The sequence below is a fragment of the Saimiri boliviensis genome, chromosome 13 (genome assembly GCF_048565385.1).
Source record: "Saimiri boliviensis isolate mSaiBol1 chromosome 13, mSaiBol1.pri, whole genome shotgun sequence".
Classification (NCBI taxonomy): domain Eukaryota; kingdom Metazoa; phylum Chordata; class Mammalia; order Primates; family Cebidae; genus Saimiri; species Saimiri boliviensis.
In genome coordinates this window covers 104,182,637-104,203,580 of record NC_133461.1, presented here as the reverse complement: position 1 = coordinate 104,203,580, position 20,944 = coordinate 104,182,637, and the positions used below count along the sequence as shown (strand labels likewise).

General features: G+C 40.4%; 1 protein-coding gene and 1 pseudogene across 4 annotated transcripts in view; one reads left to right on the top strand and one right to left on the bottom strand.

Annotated features, from left to right (window-relative positions):
• The window catches only part of KIF13B (kinesin family member 13B), a 246,379-nt gene that overhangs the window by 168,892 nt on the left and 56,543 nt on the right, over positions 1 to 20,944 (top strand). For all 4 annotated transcript variants that reach the window (XM_074384129.1, XM_039461134.2, XM_039461133.2 and 1 more), the window contains 8 exons: positions 3,077 to 3,223; positions 4,757 to 4,906; positions 5,183 to 5,311; positions 10,752 to 10,919; positions 12,490 to 12,647; positions 14,615 to 14,747; positions 18,277 to 18,423; positions 19,025 to 19,054. In XM_074384129.1, coding sequence (XP_074240230.1) covers positions 3,077 to 3,223; positions 4,757 to 4,906; positions 5,183 to 5,311; positions 10,752 to 10,919; positions 12,490 to 12,647; positions 14,615 to 14,747; positions 18,277 to 18,423; positions 19,025 to 19,054 — 1,062 coding nt within the window. The remainder of the gene's footprint in view (positions 1 to 3,076; positions 3,224 to 4,756; positions 4,907 to 5,182; positions 5,312 to 10,751; positions 10,920 to 12,489; positions 12,648 to 14,614; positions 14,748 to 18,276; positions 18,424 to 19,024; positions 19,055 to 20,944) is intronic.
• Positions 40 to 142, bottom strand: LOC120360632 (U2 spliceosomal RNA; annotated as a pseudogene).

Sequence of the window (20,944 nt, the reverse complement as noted above, 5' to 3'; positions counted from 1 at the left end):
GCAAGGATTACATCTTTCTTTCCCTATGATGTCATAGTATTGAGGTCAACATTTTGTACAGAGTAGATATTTGGCAAATACGATTCTTAGTGTTTTTAGAAAGTTATTACACTTGATCTTAGCCAAAAGGCCGAGAAGCGATAGAAAGTTATTATAAGTATGATATGATCATTATTTTATAGATCATTGTTTTTGTATACTCTGTGTATTTTGAGGATTTTACTTAATTTGAACTTAATAGTATTTGTAGGGCAAAGTCTAGGTACCATAGGACTCATCAAATACGGAAGAGGAAGGCCAGTCACAAGCAAAAGGTTTGAGACCTGGTTTCTTCTTGAAGGCTGAGAAGTTCAAGGTCGTGTTTCATTCTGTGGTGTACAAGTTGAAAAAAGCAGAAAACTGAACACTTTTCCCCCATTAAGCATGACTGCAGTCCTTTTCTCTGTAACCTGTTCTGGGCTTTGTTGAAAGGTGTGATTCTGCGTTGGGGTAGCCATGTCAACAACCACGAGTAACTCACGTCACTTGGTTTCTCTCTGCTGCCCTCCATCCAGTGCTGTGTTCACTGGGGCTGTGTCTTTTGCTGGTAGAGGTGACTCCATTACTGGAGTGAAGGAGCCATTTTTAACAGACACCTACTAATTCTCTGTTAGTATTGATTTATATAGATTGGTATTTTTAGATGTCAGCTAGAGAGAGGAGCCGGACAAGGAGGCATTTCCTAGGAGATAGTTTCCTTCATGAGGCTGAGTCTGCAGTCTTTAATGCAACAAAGACTTTTTTGGTATTTGAAAACTGTTATGTATTTATATGTCTTGTCCATTCTGTGAACACTCTCTCTGGTGATTATTTTTTTCTTCTTTCTAATTTTTCAAGAGGGCCAAGTTATGGTAGCTGCATTGTAATGCCCATTGCTATTTAGTCCCAGGTCCAGCATTCTCCCCCAGAAAAGCCACTACCTGCACAGGTCACAAATGGGAGTTTTGTGTTTATTCACTGGCTGGCTGAATATAAGGTAGGAGGGCTCGTAATTTTGACTATAAGATGGCTGGGCTGGTGGCTCATGCCTGTAATCCCAGCACCTTGGGAGGCCACGGTGGATGGATCACTTGTGGTCAGGAGTATGAGACCAGCCTAGCCAACATGATGAAACCCTGTGTCTACTAAAAATATTAAAATTAGTCAGACATGATGGTGGGTGACTGTAATCCCAGCTGCTCAGGAGACTGAGGCAGGAGAATAGCTTGAACCCAGGAGGTGGAGGTTGCAGTGAGCCGAGATCAGGCTACCACACCCCAGCCTGGGCGACAGAAAGAAACTCTGTCTCAATTAAAACAAAAAACAAAAACCAACAAAACCACATTTTGACTGTAAGAATTCTCAAATGTTTGTTTTATTATTTAATTTTTGTTTTTAGAAAATGATTGTAGGCAAGATGCTAATGAAACATTTGTGTATTTCATAGTTCCCTTAAGTTCTAAGTAGAACAGTTGAAAAATTAAGCCAGTAAACCTAAATTGATTAGAGAACCAGCAGATATGTCTCTCTGGGGGAAATGTATAGGGGCTTTTTTTTTTTTTTTTTTTTAACTTTGTGGTTTTTAAAAGTTCTAAATTTTTTTCTACCTTGAAAATGCATTGCTCAAGTTCTTCTGCTCTGAAAAAAGTCCGCTTTGCTCTTATAAGCTGGAAAGACTTCTGAGCATACTTTTTTGGAGGGGGTGAAATTTGCATAACAGATCATTAGTATTTCAAAGTTAACAACTCAATGACATTTGGCATGGTCACAATGTGCTGTGAACACCGCCTCTGTCTGGTTCTGTATGATCTTAATAAGAAACCCAAACAATGCGTATTTGGAAACAAGTATCATTTATTGCTTCCACATGGGTAAATGGAGCACTTTTCAGTTGACTCTTTTAACTGTTTCATGTTTTATACCTCATGGAGATACCATCCAGTACAATAAACCATAATTCACACTTCTAGAGTTAAAGGGATATTTCTTCCCAATGAACAGCACACTTCCCCTTGTCATTTGATGCTATGACTCTTTCCCCATTGATACACTGTGGTCATATGGTGCCCTGAATAAAACATGTTTATTTCAACTTCCTGTTAAATGTGGTCTTTTGGGTTTTAAACTTAATCATATCCATCTAGAGTCAAAATTTAAATGTGGCTGGGTATAGTGGCTCATGCCTATCATCCCTGCATCTTAGGAGGCTGAGGCAGGAGGATCACTTGAGGCCAGGAGTTCATGGCTGCAACCTGTGGTCCTAATTACTTGGGAGGCTGAGGCAGGAGGATCTCTGGAGCCCAGGAGTTCATGGCTGCAACCTGTGGTCCTAATTACTTGGGAGGCTGAGGCAGGAGGATCTCTGGAGCCCAGGAGTTCATGGCTGCAGTGAGCTATGATATGCCACTGCACTCCAGCCTGGGTGACAGAGTGAGGTGCTGTCTCTTTAAAAACTTTCTCTCTGTCTCTGTCTCTCTCTCTCTCTCTCTCTCTCCATACACACACACACAAAACTTATTTATGTATTTTTGAGAGTCTCACTCTGTCACTCAGGCTGGAGTGCAGTGGTGACAGTTTCAGTCACTGCAGCCTCTGCCTCCTCTTGGACTCAAGCTATTCTCATGCCTTAGCCTCCTGAGTAGCTGGCATTACAGGTGCCACCACACCTGGCTAGTTTTTGTATTTTTAGTAGAGACGGGGTTTCACCATGTTGTCCAGACTGGTCTCGAACTCCTGACCTCAAGTGATCTACCTGCCTTGGCCTCCCAAAGTGCTGGGATTACAGGCATGAACCACCATGCCCAGCCGCCCTCCACAAAATTTTTTTAATGTTGAGTTTATACTTAAACTGAAGTTTATAAATAGATTTTGATTGCACTTGGGTATGAAGGCATTATGTAATAGCTTGTAAGACTTTTGGGAAGCTTTGTAATCAACGGATTAAAGGATGATTGCCGTTTGAGTTTTGACATTTGACTGATAGGGGTGAAATTTGCAGCTTTGACTTCCCTGCTGGCTGTCAGTGTGTTTCTCACAGTCATTCTTACTCTCTTTTCAGCGAGGCTCTCTTCTTAGTGAGCCTGCAATCCAGGTGAGAAGAAAAGGAAAAGGAAAGCAGATTTGGTCTTTGGAAAAACTTGACAACAGGCTGTTGGATATGAGAGACCTTTATCAGGAGTGGAAAGAGTGCGAAGAAGATAACCCAGTAAGTTACTTAAGAGAAAATCGCTTAATTGGTAATGGTAGAAGGAACCAAGCTGGAATGAGCCTACCCATTTCAGGGGAAAACGGTTCCTTTCCCCAAATTACAGTCCTATTTCTGGGGTAAGGTTGATTTTAATCCCCTAAATTGTTTAACAAATTAACGATTTTAATAATCTCTCTTTCTGCTATCTTCTTTTTTCTTCTCATTTCTGTCTTTTAGATTTCTAGCAGAATTCTCCACTTTCCATTCTGACTTCTGTTGGTGTGCGGGTGTGTGTCTCCTGTGCCCTCTGGGAACCTCTTTAGGACAGAGGCCAGGCCTCATTATTTGTCTCTCCTCCCATTGCTCAACCCGTTTAACCTTGCAGATAATAAACCTACAGTATATGTTTTGTAAGTTGAACATCAGTGGTATCTTAATATTTGCACTACGAGGAACATTTTTGAAGAACTTTTGATCATAAATCTATACACTGACACTCTGTTGTCACCTTGCAGGCTTTCTTATTTAGAATGGATGTGTACTCATATGTATTTAAAATAGAAATGCATGTTACGTATGTCTGAACATTTTTTCGTTACCTTTAGGCCTGTTTCTGCATAGAGTTGTTCACTTCCTTTGCCTTTTGTTTTCTAAAAATGGTTTTTCCAGATTGTCATCAATAAAAATGTTACTTAGGTGACGTTTTTGCTTTAAAAATGTTTGTCTCTTTGGTACCCCTCTCCTATTTCAACTTAGAAGTAAAACAATAATAACAAATACAAAAAAGTCACTCCCATGAGGGCTCAGCTTTCTTTTCTTTTTTCCTTTCTTTCTTTCTTTTTTTTTTTTTTTTTGAAACAGAGTCTATCTCTGTCTCCCAGGCTGGAGTGCAGTGACATGATCTCAGCTCACTGCAAACTCCTCCTCCTAGGTACAAGTGATGGTCCTGCGATAGCCTCCCAAGTAGCTGGTATTACAAGTGCCCGCCACTGTGCCCGGCTAATTTTTGTATTTTTAGTAGAGACAGAGTTTCGTCATGTTGACAGTGCTGGTCTCGAACTCCTAACTTCAGGTGATCCTCCCGCCTCGGCCTCCCCAAGTGCTGAGATTATAGGCATGAGGGCTCACCTTTTATTAGCAGTAGTGTATCTGATGATTTCCTAGGAACAAGCAGAGCAGATATGAATTAGTGTCTTACCCAAAAGAAAAGTGAAGCGTAGTTTTGCACACTCTACTTCTTTTTCTGGTCAACACAGATTGTTTGTTTATTTTGTGGCAAGATTTCTATGTAAAGGAGAATAACTGCTAAAAGTAATAACCTGTTACTGGGATCTCTCTGACATTGGTGGAGGATGCTGACCTCCATTGTGAATGGGAACAAGGAAGAGAGTGTGAGGGAGCAAAAACTTTAGAGTATTTTACTCTAAAAAGTACAAGCGTCAGCATGGTGAAAGTTCAGCTTCATGACCTAAGCACATGAAAAAGCAGTAGGCTGAATGCATGTATTGTAAGTGATTTTTCCGAAGTTATATATTCTTAATCTCTTCGCAGGTAATACGATCGTACTTCAAACGTGCTGATCCATTCTATGATGAGCAGGAAAATCACAGTCTCATTGGGGTGGCCAACGTCTTCCTCGAGTCCCTTTTCTATGACGCAAAGTTACAGTACGCTGTTCCCATCATCAACCAGAAGGGAGAGGTTGGTTGATCTTCCTTCATGCTTCGTTCCCTGTAGAGAACAGTTTAAGAAACAAGAGGGTGGTGATGGGATATTGTTGCTATTTTTTGTCGGTAACGACAGTTAACGTGTATGTGTTTCCAACGACTCTGAGGGCAGAGTAACTGTCAGAAACCAGGCCTCTGAATTCCCACACACCATTAACCTGACAACTTGACTCTAAAAGAGAAGAGAGGTCATCTCAAGGGAGCAGCAACCAAATCTGGAGAAACGTTTCTGCCTTCCCCGTTGCTGCAGGTGGCAGGTCGGCTGCACGTGGAGGTGATGCGCATCAGCGGGGATGTTGGGGAAAGGATTGCAGGAGGCGACGAGGCTGCTGAGGTCTCCGTTGAGAAAGAGACCCAGGAAAACAAACTGGTGTGCATGGTAAGTTCTAGCTTCATCCTAGTATTAGTTTGATACAAAAGTCAGTTGCCATTACTTTTAACGGCAAAAATCACGTTGACTTTTGCACTAACCTCATAGTTCAAGTGGGGCTGATTTTGAGGCCTGGGTCTTTAGATAGTACGTATTATGTTCCTTTTCACATTTTTAAAGTAGAGCAGAGCCTCCCCTACTCATGATGATGCCAAATCCCCTCAGTCATTTCCAAACACCCACTAGGGGGCCAGTCCTGCTGGTGGCTGAGAATCCCTGCAGGAACCAGTTATTATTTAAAAAAAGGTGCTGGCGAGCAGGAACTCACCAAGGGGCATAGATGCAGTGAGAAGGAGGCAAGGTTAAGGGAAGGAAGCCTACACCTGACTCTTAATCCATAGCCCATCCTAGAGCCAGTCCTCTCTCCCAGTAAACATTTCTAGACTTGAAGCCGACGTTGAAGGCGGTAAGTTAGACGTTAGCCACCAGGTAGCGGGAAGCTGGAGCTGTTGGAGTGGGTCTATTTTCTGCAAGTCTTGGCATATATGGAGAGGGCTTCCGGCATTTCAGTTACTTCACTAGGAGGGGGAGGAATCTTAATTCACTGAAAGGGCATATTTCTTGTATTGTACTTGACTTCGGAGCAGCTCCTTTGAGTCATAAGATGATCAGAGATGGAGACATAGGCTTGATGACCCCACGATGTCCCATTTTGAAGGTGATGGACTACCAAATGCAACTCAGATGTCACTTTCTGCTGTTAAGAGAACATATAAGGGCACTTCACACTTGGAAAATGTATTCTTATTACCAAAAAAAGTAGTATAACCTGAGAAATATGGGCTGCTTCAAATGAGGTTAAAATACCTTGTTTTTACTAATGGAAGATATCAAACATATCTAAAAGTAGTGAGAAAGGTGTTACTGATGTCCATTCACCTTTGATCCACAGTTATCACCTGTGGTCAACCTTATTTCATTTATACACTCAGCTGCTTCCATGCCGCCCCCTCCACTAGCATCCTAGGCACCCCAGCGTCATACCTTACCTGCAGATAGTTCAGTGTGTCTCCAAAAGATGAGTCCTTAAGCCAATATAACCATAATTGTCAAAATTAATAATTTGTCAAAAATTAGCAATTTCTTTCTATCGTAAAATCATCACTTTCCTTAATTGCCTTGGTTGGTGTGTGTCTTGTGTCGGTTTCAGTCTGGTACGCTCACGCTCTCTCACTTGCCTGCTCACTCTCTTTGCCTTTCTCACCAAACCTGCAATTTATGTATTGTAGAAACTGGGTTGTTGTAGTTTCCCATAGTCTGACTTCTGCCGATTGGTGTTGCCTAGCACATTAAGATGCATTTGCTGAAAACTGGTAGTTAGATATAAAGGTGTTGCCTGGGGGAGGGAGGCAGCCAAGGGGCTTGATCAGTGGTGGCCTGTGTTCTTCCATCAGGAGCCACATCTTGTCTGATTGTTTGTCTGTGGGAGATGATCAGCCATGGATGATGATTACCAAGATGCATTATTTTGTTAGGAGTTACAAAAGAATGGTACTGTAATTCTTTTGTCATTTCATTTTTCTCCAGAGAAAAAGTCTTCCTATTCCAACTACTTTGCTATACAGAGATAGTTTGTGTAAAAAAGGAAGGATAAATGCTCTCCCTTTATTTACAGATTTTATCTATTTTATTTGTGAGACAGAGTCTCACTCTGTCACCCAGGCTGGAGGGCAGTGGTGTGATTTTGGCTCACTGCAGCCTCCGCATCCCAGGTTCAACTGATTCTCCTGCCTCAGCCTCCCAAGTAGCTGTGTCACCATGCCCAGCTAATTTTTGTATTTTTAGTAGAGATGGGAGTTTTGCCATGTTGGCCAGGCTGGTCTTGAACTCCTGGTCTCAAGTGATCCACCTGCCTCGGCCTCTTGAAGTGCTGGGATTACAGGTGTGAGCCACCACATCCAGCCTAATTTTTAAAATAATGAATTGGTTTTCCAAAATGGGACCAGTGAGGTTTTTTTGTCCTTAATCTTAACAGCATCATTATGAACTCTCAGACTTAACCATATTTGGGGTGCATCTGTCTGTTGGATTCACTACCTGTATTTAAGCACAAATGTTCCCATCTTTGGCTAGTGGGAGCCGCTTCAGTTGGCCCGTGAGTCCTGCTGTTAAAACGCTGAGCTTCCTGGACTGTGCTAGCTTTCTTGCTTTCTGGTGTGATGTAACTAGCCCCCACAGAAGTCTGGATTTGTTTTTTGTAACAAGGCTATATGCACATGTTGACATCTTCACTTTTTCGGTGATAATAAGTGAGGTTAGTATATTTAAAACCTTGGAACATTTCTGATCTCCTCTGTCTTAACAGCTGCACGTTGAAGCTGTGCTATTCTGACACCTTGTGGTGGTTTTAGTTTTTGTGTGCAAAAACTCGTTTAGAAACCCCGCAAAACCCAAACAGCCTGTGTTCTAGATACCTTGGCATTCCTTATGGCTGATAGACTTCATTCCTGGCAGCCTCATTCCTGAGAGGTTGCCTGTAGTCGAGAGTTCAGCATATTAAATCTTGTTTCTTGTGTATTTTAACATTAAAATTGTGATTAATTTTGAATAGAAAAAGGATTTCAGATGGAATTTAGTTACAAAGAAGTATGTATTGAACATGTATGTAGTCAATACCTATTACCGCTCTCTTGCATTTCATTTTGTTTCACTGGTGTGATCAGTCTGACCTCCGTAAAGTAAGGTAGCTACTGATATTCCCGTTTCACCTAGGAGAAAACTAAGCCTAAGAAAACTAAGAATTTAAGTAATTTGTGCCAGCACACGAGCTAATAAGTGGGCGAGATTTTTACTGTATTGATTTTATGTAACTCCAACATCTTGTAATCTTCTTAAATGCCATATTGTCTTACCCTAAATAATACAAATATTTCCAAACACTTAATGAAAAAATGATGGTTTTAAAAACTTAATGAAAAATTAATAGCAGAGTACTGTTTGCTCATTTTGATTTGAAGGAATAAAAGGTATCAGGCAATCTGTCTTTCATGGCCTGTCAGGAAGTAGCTGTCTAGGTGTTTCAAACTCCTGTTGACGTCACAGAAAAGCTGAATTATAATGGCAGTTTCTATTTGATTGCTTACTCATTATATGTTTGCTATGGAAGAAAATGAAGTAACTTGGTTTGTGTAATTTTGTGTGTGATTATTAATGCTTCCTGAAGAGTGTGTGTGTGTGTGTGTGTGTGTGTGTGTGTGCATGCGTTTTAGAGACGGAGTCTCTGTCACCCAGGCTGAATTGCAGTGATGTGGTCTTAGCTCACTGCAACCTCCGCCTCCTGGGTTGAAGCAATTCTCGTGTCAGCCTCCAGAAGTAGCTGGGACTACAGGCATGCACCACCACATCCAGCTAATTTTTATATTTTTATTAGAGATGGAGTTTCACTATGTCGGCCAGGCTGGTCTCAAACTCATGACCTCAAGTGATCCTCCCACCTTAGCCTCCCAAAATGCTTGGATTACAGCCTGAAATGTTAAGGTTATGTTCATGGTTGCTGAACTACATGAACTCTTATGCCATGTGTTCAGATTTATTTTCATTACATGTATTTACTGGAGGTGGGTTGAATCATACAACGTGCAGAAAGTGACCAGGTGAAAAATAGGATTTATGATTAATGCTCAGTCATGTGAAAATTGGTTTAATCAGGTATACAGTCAGAATTTGGCTTAATTAACTTCAGGATTTTGTTTCCTTCATAGTTGGAGAAGTTTTAGAATGTCACAGTTGATCACAAAAACTCCAAATTAAAAATCAACCCAGGCCAGGCCTGGTGGCTCATTTCTATAATCCCAGCATTTTGGGAGGCTGAGGCAGGAAGATCACTTGAGCTCAGGAGTTTGACACCAGCCTGGTTTGCATAATGAGACCTCATCTCTACTAAAAATCAAAAATACGACCTGAGCATGGTGGCACACACCTGAAGTCCCAGCTCCTCAGAAGGCTGAGGCTGGGGGATCACTTGAATCCTTAAAATCAAGGCTGTAGTTAGCCATGATTGTGCAACTACACTCCCGCCTGGGCAACAACAAGACCCTGTGTCAGACACACACAAAAAAAATCAGTCTAATGCTGCCCATCAAAAGAAATATTAAGCTGGGCGCGGTGGCTCACGCCTGTAAACCCAGCACTTTAGGAGGCCGAGGCAGGTGGATCACGAGGTGAAGAGATCGAGACCATCCTGGTCAACATGGTGAAACCCTGTCTCTACTAAAAATACAAAAAAAAAAAAAAAAAAAAAAAAAATATTAAGAATATCTGGCTGCCTTAGAAACTGTTACAGACATTTCTTCTGGGGCTTTTGGGTCTGATTAGATAAGTATCTCCAGTTGCCCTTTGTTACAGCCACACCCTGCCCCCTTGGTTCAGAGCATGCTTCCTTTGATACCCGTTTCCCCCAAATCTGCATAAGGAAGGCTTTCTGTAAACATTGGCACAGAAAATCATCAGTGTTTACCATCTTCACTTCCCTTCCTTCTCCCCCCAGATCTTTATATATTACTGATGTTCTCCCAAACAATGCTATAGTTCTCCCAAACAGTGCTATAGTAGCATATGACACTTTCAGATGAGAACCTTGTTTCCTTTTTTGTTTTGTTTTGTTTTGTTTTTTTGAGACAGAGTCTCTCTCTGTCTCCCAGGCTGGAGTGCAATGGCATCTCGGCTCACTGCAACCTCTGCCTCCCAGGTTCAAGTGATTCTCCTGCCTCAGCCTCCTGAGTAGCTAGAATTACAGGTATACACCACCACCCCGGCTACTTTTTATATTTTTAGTAGAGATGGGGTTTCGCTATGTTGGCCAGGTTGGTCTTGAACTCCTGACCTCATGATCCACGCACCTCGGCCTCCCAAAATGCTGGGATTACAGGCATGAGCTACCATACCCAGCCTACCTTGTTCCTTTTTATAGTTTAAAACATCAAATCTATGTTTCACTCTTTCCTTGATACTTGTCGTTTATTGGCATGTACACTGATTTTGTTCTTCATTCACTGTACTTGACAATCTTGTTCTGTTCTGTGGCAAATCCACGATTAGCCAAGTTCATATCATTGCAGAGTACTGACGTTTGACATCTGTCTTTGTCTGAATTGAGGATGATGATGATGATTCTTATATTCTGAGCAACTGGACATTTAAATGTTTTTATGCTTCACAATGTCCACCTCTGTAGTCAGGGTCCTTGTAACCCTGTGTCCAGCCTCTCACTAAATACGGTAATTGCTACCACAGTTTTCCAGATTCAGAAGTCGAGTCTCAGGTTGAAGGGGATTTGGCTATCATAAGTCGTAAGTTAGTGACAGAGCTGGAACTGGAACCTGCAACCGTGACTCCGAGTGTTTGTTGCAACCCTCGGATTTCAAAACACACAGCCTTCTTTTTCCTTCAGGTTAAAATCCTCCAAGCTACTGGGTTGCCACAGCATCTGTCCCACTTTGTGTTCTGCAAATACAGCTTCTGGGATCAACAGGAGCCGGTGATTGTCGCTCCTGAAGTGGACACCTCCTCTCCCATCAGCAAGGAGCCGCACTGCATGGTTGTCTTCGATCACTGCAATGTGAGTGTGTTTTCTCGAGGAGGCCAGCATTTAGATCACTCATGTAAAAACAAAGCAGAAAATGAACCATACTTCTTTGAATAATTGTGCCAATATGTCTTAGAGCCCTTTCTGTGGAATGTGGGGATTGAGCAGAAAGTGTCAACGCATCTATACTCCTCCACAACCCAAAGGTCACTTTTGCATGAGAATTAAATACCTATGCAAATACCTATGTATGTATATGTGCGTATTCTTCTCCAAAGCAAATCTATGCCCTGTGTTAGATTACTGGAAAAATTATCTAAAACAGTTAATAAACTTTCGTTTTAGAAAAAGTGAACATAGGTAACAGAAGAACTGACTTTTTTGCGCACCGAATGCTCTGTGAAGCTCTCTGTTACTTCTTCATTTGATCCTCACCACAGTTGTATTTGATGATAGTGCAGTTGTTATTTTTTTGTTTTGAGACAGAGTCTCGGTCTGTCACCCAGGCTGGAGTGCAGTGGCGCAATCTTGGCTCACTGAAACCTCTGCCTCCCAGGTTGAAGCAATTCTCCTGCCTCAGCCTCCCAAGTGGCTGGGATTAATTACAGAGGCCTCCCACCATGCCCGGCTACTTTTTTTTTTTATTTTTTATTTTTAGTGGAGATGGGGTTTCACCATGTTGGTCAGACTGGTTTTGAACTCCTGACCTCAAGTGATCTGCCCACCTTGTCCTCCCAAAGTGCTGGGATTACAGGCATGAGCCACCATGCCCAGCCAATAGTGCATTTTTTTTTTTTTCCAGCTGAAAACACAAAACAGTTCAGAGAGGTCAGTTTGCCCAACGTAGTTCCTCATCGGTTTGGCCGTGGCTGGTGACCAGCTGAATGTGGACTGTTGGGTCCCCAAGTCTTGCTCCTGCACCACTTTTGATCCAGCTCATCTCTTTCGAGAGAGAGAGAGAGATCTCTTTCTAATCTGTTTAAAACAAATACTTCAGTGCATTAAAGATAGAGAGAGGAGACACCAACAGAGATAGGAGATTCTGCGGTTTCTATAATAAACTGTCATAGAACTCATTACTAATTGCAAAATGCTATCTTATAAAAATGGACAGGCTGGGAGAATTTTTACAAATCAAGTCTTTTTTTTTTTTTTGGTGCTAATGATCTTTATTTCCCTTACCTCCTAATAAAGATAGTTAGCGTTCTAAAATGTGGGAAAAATGTTTTTGAACACACTACCTTATTGCATATAATAACTTTTATATCAACACATTATAGACCAGTGTTGTAACACTTTGTACAATTATGCTTTTCAAAATAACTCTCAAAATACTGCTAACAAAGCAATACAATGCTGGTCTTATATAGTAGACTTCTGAGGTGAAAAGTTTTTAAAAATTCAGATTTATAGTTATGTTTAAAGTCAAGAACCTTAGGCCATCTAAACATTCATCATGGGTGTTAGCTGACAGTTCCGTATAACTAAAACATTCCTTTTTCTATTTTTTTCCTTATATAATTAAGTATGTGATGTCTGGTATAAACAATTCTAAGATTACCAGAAGGAGTTTCCTCTTCTGTAATTAGCTATTGTGTTTCAGGAGTTTTCTGTTAACATCACTGAAGACTTTATCGAGCATCTTTCTGAAGGAGCATTAGCAATTGAAGTATATGGACATAAAATGAACGATCCTCGGAAAAACCCAGCCCTATGGGATTTGGGAATCATCCAAGCAAAGACACGTAGTCTTCGGGACAGGTGATTGTTAGATGTTCATCTGATTCCATTTATATATATGTAATTTTTTTTTTTTTTTTTTTTTTTTTTTTTGAGACAGTCTCGTTCCCGAGGCTAGAGTACAGTGGCGTGATCTTGGCTCACTGCAACTCCAGCCCCCCTGGAGTAAACTATTCTCTTGTGTAAGCCTTCCGAGTAGCTGGGATTATAGGCATGCACACCATGCCTGGCTAATTTTTATATTTTTAGTGGAGCTGGGGTTTCACCATGTTGGCCACACTGGTCTCGAACTCCTGACCTCAAGTGATCTGCCAACCTCAGCCTCCCAGAGTGCTGGGATTACAGGTGTGAGCCACCTTGCCTGTCCAGATTCCGTTTATAATTTTTTAAAACTGCTAGAAATTAGTACTGCCATTTATGAAGGTTACTGTTTCCTGAGCATGACCAGGCTTCCCTGAAGGGATGGCGGTGTCTCCAGGGTATTAATCACACAATTAAGCTTCCTTAGGGAAGCAAACTTCAGAGAATGATAGAAGAAAGTTCAATTTGTAGCTGATTAAAAAGAAACAGTGAAATTAATTTTAGAGAAGAGTGACTTACCATTATGAATTACTTCTAATTAATCAGCTGTAGAAAGGATGGATCAAGATTCACTCTAGTGTTCACATTTTCTTTGTCTTTAGCTCATGGTTCTGAGTGGCATCAGTGTTGGAAAGAGGTAGGCTTCTTTGTGGTCTTAAAAGGAAGCATTAAAAGGGAATGACTGAAGTTGCCTGTCTTTGTGCTTTTCGTCTACTTATAGATGAAAACCGTATTTTCTTTTCCTTTTTTGCATTTAGATAGTTTAGCAAATACTAAAATAGAAAGTGAGATTTGAGATTTTTTTTTCTTTTTTTTTTTTTTGAGATGGCGTCTCACTCTGCCAGGCTATAGTGCGATGGTGCAGTCTCGGCTCACTGCAACCTCTGCCTCTCAGGTTTAAGTGATTCTCTCACCTCAGCCTCCCGAGTAGCTGGACTACAGGCGTGTGCCACCACACCCGGCTAATTTTTGTATTTTTAGTAGAAATGGGGTTTCACTGTGTTGGCCAGGCTGGCCTTGATCTCCTGACCTCCTGATCTGCTTGCCTCGGCCTCCCATAGTGCTGGGATTACAGGTGTGAGCCACCGTGTCTGGCCTGAGATTTTTTCTCTTGATTCTCTTACTGACCTGAGAAAAATACTTGCCCAGTCACTGAAGTATATGGCACTACCTTTGTCTATCTACAAAAAGACAATCCCTGTATTTGCTTTTTTTTTTTTTTTTTTAACTTTTTTAAAAAGAGTTGCAGATTATTTTAGATTTGGGGGTACATGTACAGGTTAATTACCTGGGTACACTGTGTGATGCTGAGCTTTGGGGTACGATTGATCCTGTCACTCAGATAGTGAACCTAGTTCCCAAAAGGTACTTTTTCAACCCTTGCCCACTTCCTGCTCCCCACCCCTGGGAGTCTCCAGTCTCTATTGTTGGCATCTTTTTGTCCATGCATGTTCAGTGTTTAACTCCCACTTATAGGTGAGAACAAGGGGATTTTGCTTTTCTGTTTCTGCATTAATTTGCTCAGGATAATAGCCTCGAGCTGTACCCATGCTGCTGCAAGGGACATGATTTTGTTGGGTTGTATTTTTTATGGATGTGTGCTTACTTCTTCTGTACATCTGATTAGAATTTCCATTTTTTGGGTAATGGCTTTGAAATAGATTTGTCATTTTATCTTTTTGAACAAAGTAAAGGAGCCATTTCTGGTTCTGATATTTTAAATTTAACTTTGCTTTCCATTACATTTGCCAGTATGTACTTGTATGGTACTTGCTGAACTACAGATCATTCTGAATTACTCTGTTGGGAGGTCATTTTCGTTGTTAATTCTTATGTGTGTAGGATCCTAAAATGCCTGTAGTGAAATAGAAATGTATGATTTTCCAAGAACTTCACTTGTTTCCTAGATGGAGTGAAGTGACCAGGAAATTGGAATTCTGGGTTCAAATCTTGGAACAGAATGAGAATGGTGAATACTGCCCCGTAGAAGTGATTTCTGCAAAGGATGTCCCCACAGGAGGAATTTTCCAGCTCCGGCAGGTAACAAGATTGTGAATGTTAATATTAGATTCTTTGGTGGCAGAAAGCTTAATATTGGCTTCTTTTTGGCAGAAATATTGGCGATAATGAAATCTAGACTGGCCAAGTCCTTTTCTTATAGTAAAATTCTCTTATCTTGTGTGTCACAAGTATTGCTGTTAAATTTTTTTTCTTTTAATAAAGTAGAGACACAGGGATCTTTACTCTGTTGCCCAGGCTGGTCTTGAACTTCTGGCCTCAAGTGATCCTCCTGCTTTGGCCTCCCAAAGTGTTGGAATTACAGGTGCGAGCCACTGCTCTCAGCCAAGTATTGCTATTTATAATATCTTTAAAACCAGTTCTGTTAGTGTTAGATAAGAAAGAGATAAGTTTTAAAGGAAAACTTAGAATTGATTTGTAGGACATAAACCAAACATATCAAACAGCTTTAGAACATTTATGGAGACAAGGAGAAGTGATGTGACATGGCAGAAAGAATAAGCATTCAGACTCCCACATGCTTGGGCTCGATTCTGGCTCTCCAGCATCCTAGCTTTCTATACCTGAGCAAGTTCAGTAACCTCTTGCCTTCACTTGTTAGGTAGACACAGTAATAACACCAACATCAAAGGATTAGTGTGAGGATGAAGAGAGATGTGTGTTTAAGCACAGGGCGTGACGCATAGCAGGTGTTAACATAAATGCAGCTGGGTAGAAACACGGGCCAGAGTCCACACAACAGAGAAGGATATCGGAGTGGCCACTTAACCCCACGCGTATCTGCAGAGTCTGTGCTGCCAACTAACAGTGAGAGGGAAATTGTTAATTTAATTTGTATACATTATTTGGAATTTTTTTCGCTATGCTTGACATTAATACAACGTTTAGGAGACTCCCATGTTCAGTGAGAGTTTCCATACTTTAAAACAGTGGTAAAATATTAGAATCGCTCTAGAAAATGAACGTAGAAAGCATTCAAAGCAAAACAGAGAAAATTAAAGGAAAGAAAAATTGCTTCAATGTTTAGTTTCTGAATGTTTTAAGAGGAGGACAATGATAAACACTTGTTCTCTGACCCCAGCAAATAAATTTTAGCAAAGTGAAAGGAGCTTAAATTAAAGCATGTGTTACACACATAAAGTAGAATTCTTAAGGGTGTGAAGAACATCTTTTTCTGAGGATCTCTTAAAAAAAATATATTTTCTTCAGAGCCTTAGAAATTCATCTACTGGAAGGCAAGACTGGATAATTTTCTGTGATTTAGTGTAAATTGGATATTTAAATATTTATCAAACTTCCGATACTCTTTACTAAAAGCTTTCAAAGAAATGTTGGGTTTTTCAGGAAAGGGCTTTTTGCAGGATATGCCTCTTTACCTTGATGCTGGAAAAATCAGGCAAAGTCTGAAAGGGTTTTTCTTACATGATGGCAAAAACAATTACTTTTGCACCAACCTAATGTTAATGGCAAGAATAAAGACACAGAGGCCAGAAATTAGGTCCATCTGATTGAAAGTCATGTGGACAAAGAACTGGAAAGCAGAAAGGGAAGAGGTTGCAGAAGCTTGCGGCAGCTGTTTCGGAGGGTCTTGAGTGCTCGGCTCATGTGAGTGTAACATGTTTAGAAGTTGGGTTGTATGTTCTCAAACAGGAAGGTGGCTGAGGACAACTGATTAAGTTAAACCATGTGAAAATTGCTGTTTTGGTTGAAACAAATGGTCAAATATCAGCAGTGACGAGAAGTTCTGTCTAATACTTTAAGTGTAGTTTTAAAAGTTTTTCTGTGGAAAAGTAAACCATTCCCAAATGCTGTCCCTCCCCTCCTTAGGAATCTTTCCTGAAAGTGCACATTTCACCCTTCACTCTTAGGCACAGATTCAAAATAGATCACTTTGGAAAGGGTTTAGGCAAACCAAGCAAACAAAAGGTAGCTAATTATAATGACAAAACTGTTTAGGCTATAAAATGTTTTCTTTAGGACTTTTCCCCAAAAATATCTGAGGCTTAGTCCTTGGTAATACTAAATCAGAAAACATCCGTATTCCATCCTTTCATATGGAGCTTGATAGGATCAGTCGTTGCCTGAGTTGGTTTTCCTGATCATGCAGAGCTCTTGGGAGCTAAAATCTGATGGAAGAGGGCAAGAGTAAATGACTTGCAATTGAATACGTATATTCCATTTTTCAAATGCTGTTTTACATTGCTAAAATTTACAAACCAAGTTTGAAGTCAGTAATTTGGGAATACTGTGAATCCTCTTTTAAGGTATTAATTCATTGTAAATATATACCAGGTCCCACATAATAAACAATCTGAGCAATCGTAATTACTGATATTATATTTACTGATCATTATATTTATAGTTATGTAACTGTATAATTGATATATTTATATTAATGGTAATGTACTTACTGCTATATCAGTAAATTAAATATATATACACAAATTATATACGTAATACTGATATATTTATTGATATTTACACTTACTCATATTGATTTGTTTATATTTACTGATATTATATTTACATTTACTGGTACTTTATTCTTTAATATGTTATAGGTTTTTCTACAGTAATACTTTAACAACTATATAGTGTTTCATTATATGTACCATGGTTTATTTAAAGTTACCAATATTATGCATTTAATTCATATCTAATTTTTTCTTTTTAGAAGTGCTTAAGATTTTTTATGTATACGCGTCATTATTTATCTCCCTAGAAATTGAATTATTGGGTTAAAGGAACTTATATTTTTAACTCAAATTGCCTTGCAGAAAACTTGTACCAATTTAAATTCCGACTTACAGTGTATGAAATTGTTTCATAAACACAGGGCATTATTGAAAATTCCCCTTCTAAAAGATAATTGCCAGTTTAGGAAGTGAAAATAAAGGTGTATCATGCTTTACTTTAATTTGTATTTATTTAATTATCAGTAAGTTGAACCTTTTTTTTTTTTTTTTTTTTTTTGAGACAGAGTCTCGCTCTTGTTACCCAGGCTGGAGTGCAATGATGCGATCTCGGCTCACCGCAACCTCCGCCTCCTGGGTTGAAGCAATTCTCCCGCCTCAGCCTCCCGAGCAGCTGGGACTACAGGCACACACCACCATGCCCAGCTACTTTTTTGTATTTTTAGTAGAGACGGGGTTTCACCTTGTTGACCAGGATGGTCTCGATCTCTTGACCTTGTGATCCACCCGCCTCGGCTTCCCAAAGTGCTGGGATTACAGGTGTGAGCCACCGCGCCCGGCCCCTAAGTTGAACTTTTTTATTGGCCGGTGTTTGCATTTCCTTTGGTAGATTTTTAAAAATGTTTCTTATTATTGATAGCATGTGTAAACATATATTTATTCTGTTTTTTAGCTCACTTAAGAGGGAAATGATTTTCCTAATTAGTTTTTGGATTCGTATTGTAATGCTTTAATAAGATGGTGACTGTGTCTGAATTAAACATTTTTTCTCAACATCAGCCTGTAGGGGTCTCTCTAAACCAAATTGTTCGATATCAGGAAACTGATTTTAAGACTCTAAATTGTCTCTGATCCAGGGGCAGTCCAGGCGAGTTCAAGTGGAAGTGAAGTCGGTACAGGAATCTGGGACTTTACCCCTGATGGAAGAATGTGTATTGTCTGTTGGCATTGGGTGTGTCAAAGTTAGACCGGTCAGAGCCCCCAAAACTCACGAGACCTTCCATGTAAGTTTCTATACCTGGGATGTTCTTCTTGAAAGACAAAAATCAGACCAGAGTGCCTTTTGGAACCTGTACGAAAACTACTTTCTATGAACAATTCTTTCCGTGAATCTCTTTGTTTACCTTTGCTGTCTTTTTCGTGTCTTGTACTTTCATGGAATCACTGCATCGGACTGTATTATCGGTTTTGCCCTGGAGTAGGTGGCAAGCTGAGGGTTAAAACATCTCAGCCTCCCCAGATTCCACCGTGCCAGCTAGTGATTAACCTCCTCAACATCATCCCACCCCTCTGCAGAAACCCCCTACTGGCTTGTAAAGACTCTTTGCCAGCAGGTGTTTGATTTCCCCTGGCGAGTGGGACTATAAACCCAGCAGGGGGAGCATTGTACTGGTTCCCGAAAAGGTCAAATGAGTGTTCACTTTCCTGTGAGCGGCTCCAACTTCCTGACAACTATAAAACCCAGAGTGAGGATGTGGGAATGTGGGAGGGGAAATTGTGTATTCATTTGGAAAATATTAATTATGGGTAAAGAGATTGTTTAGCATAGCCTGATTCTTGGATAAATCAATAATTCAGTTCTATGTAATATGTTTTTTCTTTTAGGAGGAAGAGGAGGACATGGACAGCTACCAGGTAGTTTAGCACCTGTTAGCCTCATCTCAAATAAGCATGATTAAAGTATGTAATTACGCATTCCTGGATCTCGCTATAGTGTTATTTAAGGATTAAACAATTCATACTGCTTTTTTTGTTGTTTTAAAGTAAAACAGAGTAGGAAACACTGAGTGTTGTTTCTAGACTGCAAAGTGTGTTAGGAGTGGGAAGTCATTTGAGATCCTTTTCCAAGCCTGGAGATCCCCAGCCAGGCTCCCTAAAGATCCTCTTCCCTGGACATTTTCTCTCGGGAGTGAGTCAGCACCCATTGCCCTTAGTACAGCTGTCTCATTCTGAGCTTCAGTCCACCCTATGTGTTTCGCATTTTTTTAAGCCAGATATTTCTTCCCTACTTCCTGGAATCATACAGCATTGGGGATTTTTTTTTTTTTTTCCTTTCCTTTCTTTTCCTAACTTCTCCAGGATTCTGTTTCTGTCTGTGCAATTCCGTCTGTTAGTCATCGTTCAGGACTGTGAGGGCTCTTTGGAGCCCGATGATGTCATCTATGTAGTCACTCTCCTGGTTTTGTATCATTCTAATTTGATAGAAATGTCTGCTTTCCTATAAGTCACTGATAAAAACACTGTATCAGATAGGGTTAAATACAGAGTCCTGTGGCACAACAGTAGAGACTTGGTTGAAGCTGACATGAATCACTGTTCCTCGGATGTGATATTTGAGTCCTCTGTGATTTCACTGAAGCAGATGCATCACACGTTTCTCCATCTTGTCCACAACAATGTCATAGGCTATTTGGTTAAGTGCCCTAGTAAAGTCCAGACACACAATATCTGCAGCATTCCACTGACCTACCTAGTGTGGTAACCTTATTAGAAAAGGAAATGAGGTAAGATTGGTATGCATGTAGGTGTTGACTGGTGGGGTAGTTATTCTGTTGGTGATAACACCTTTCCCCTCTTTCCCCCACCTGTCACCCCCTAAAATGCATGAAAACAAGTGTGAGAAGCATTTACATGTTGTTGTCTCTGAGAGCCTATACTGACATATAGAAAGCAAAAGTTGAAGGATTCTTCTGCTTATTCTAAGGTATATAAATTGGAAGTTTTTGTTTGTTTGTTTGTTTGTTTGTTTGTTTTGAGACAGTCTCGCTCTGCCACCCAGACTGCAGTGCAGTAGAGTGATTTTGGCTCATTGCAACCTCTGCCTCCCAAGTTTAAGCAATTCTCATGACTTAGCCTCCCAAGTAGTTGGCATTAAAGGTGCACACCACCATGCCCAGCCTATTTTTTGTACTTTTTTTTTTTTTTTTTGAGATGGAGTTTGGCTCTTGTTGCCCAGGCTACAGTACAATGGCGCAGTCTCTGCTCACTGCAACCTCCGCCTCCCAGATTCAAGTGATTATCTTGCCTCAGCCTCCTGAGTAGCTGTGATTTCAGGTGCCTGCCACCAGGCCTGGCTAATTTTTGTATTTTTATTAGAAACGGGGTTTTACCATATTGGCCAGGCTGGTCTCAAACTTCTGACCTCAGGTGATCACCTGCCTTAGCCTCCCAAAGTGCTGGGATTACATGCCTGAGCCACCATGCCCAGCCATACAGGAAGATTATTGAGTCCTATTTGTGGGTTTTATCCATTTTAGAAGATTTTTGACCTTTTAGACCTTTTAGAAGATTTTTGTTGCCAGTCCTTAAAGTTCTACCCCCAAGCCATTAGAAATAAAACTGGTTCTGGATACCTGAGAATACCCTTTTTGCTCTAGAAAATAATGCTTTCAATTCTGAAAATAGCTGTTTTTGAATTATGGGTGCAGTCAACTGGTGGTAGTAATAAAGAAATTATTGTATACTACCTTACCTTTCTGAAGTATAGTAGAGTAAGATAGAGCGTCAGTTTCAGATAGATTATCT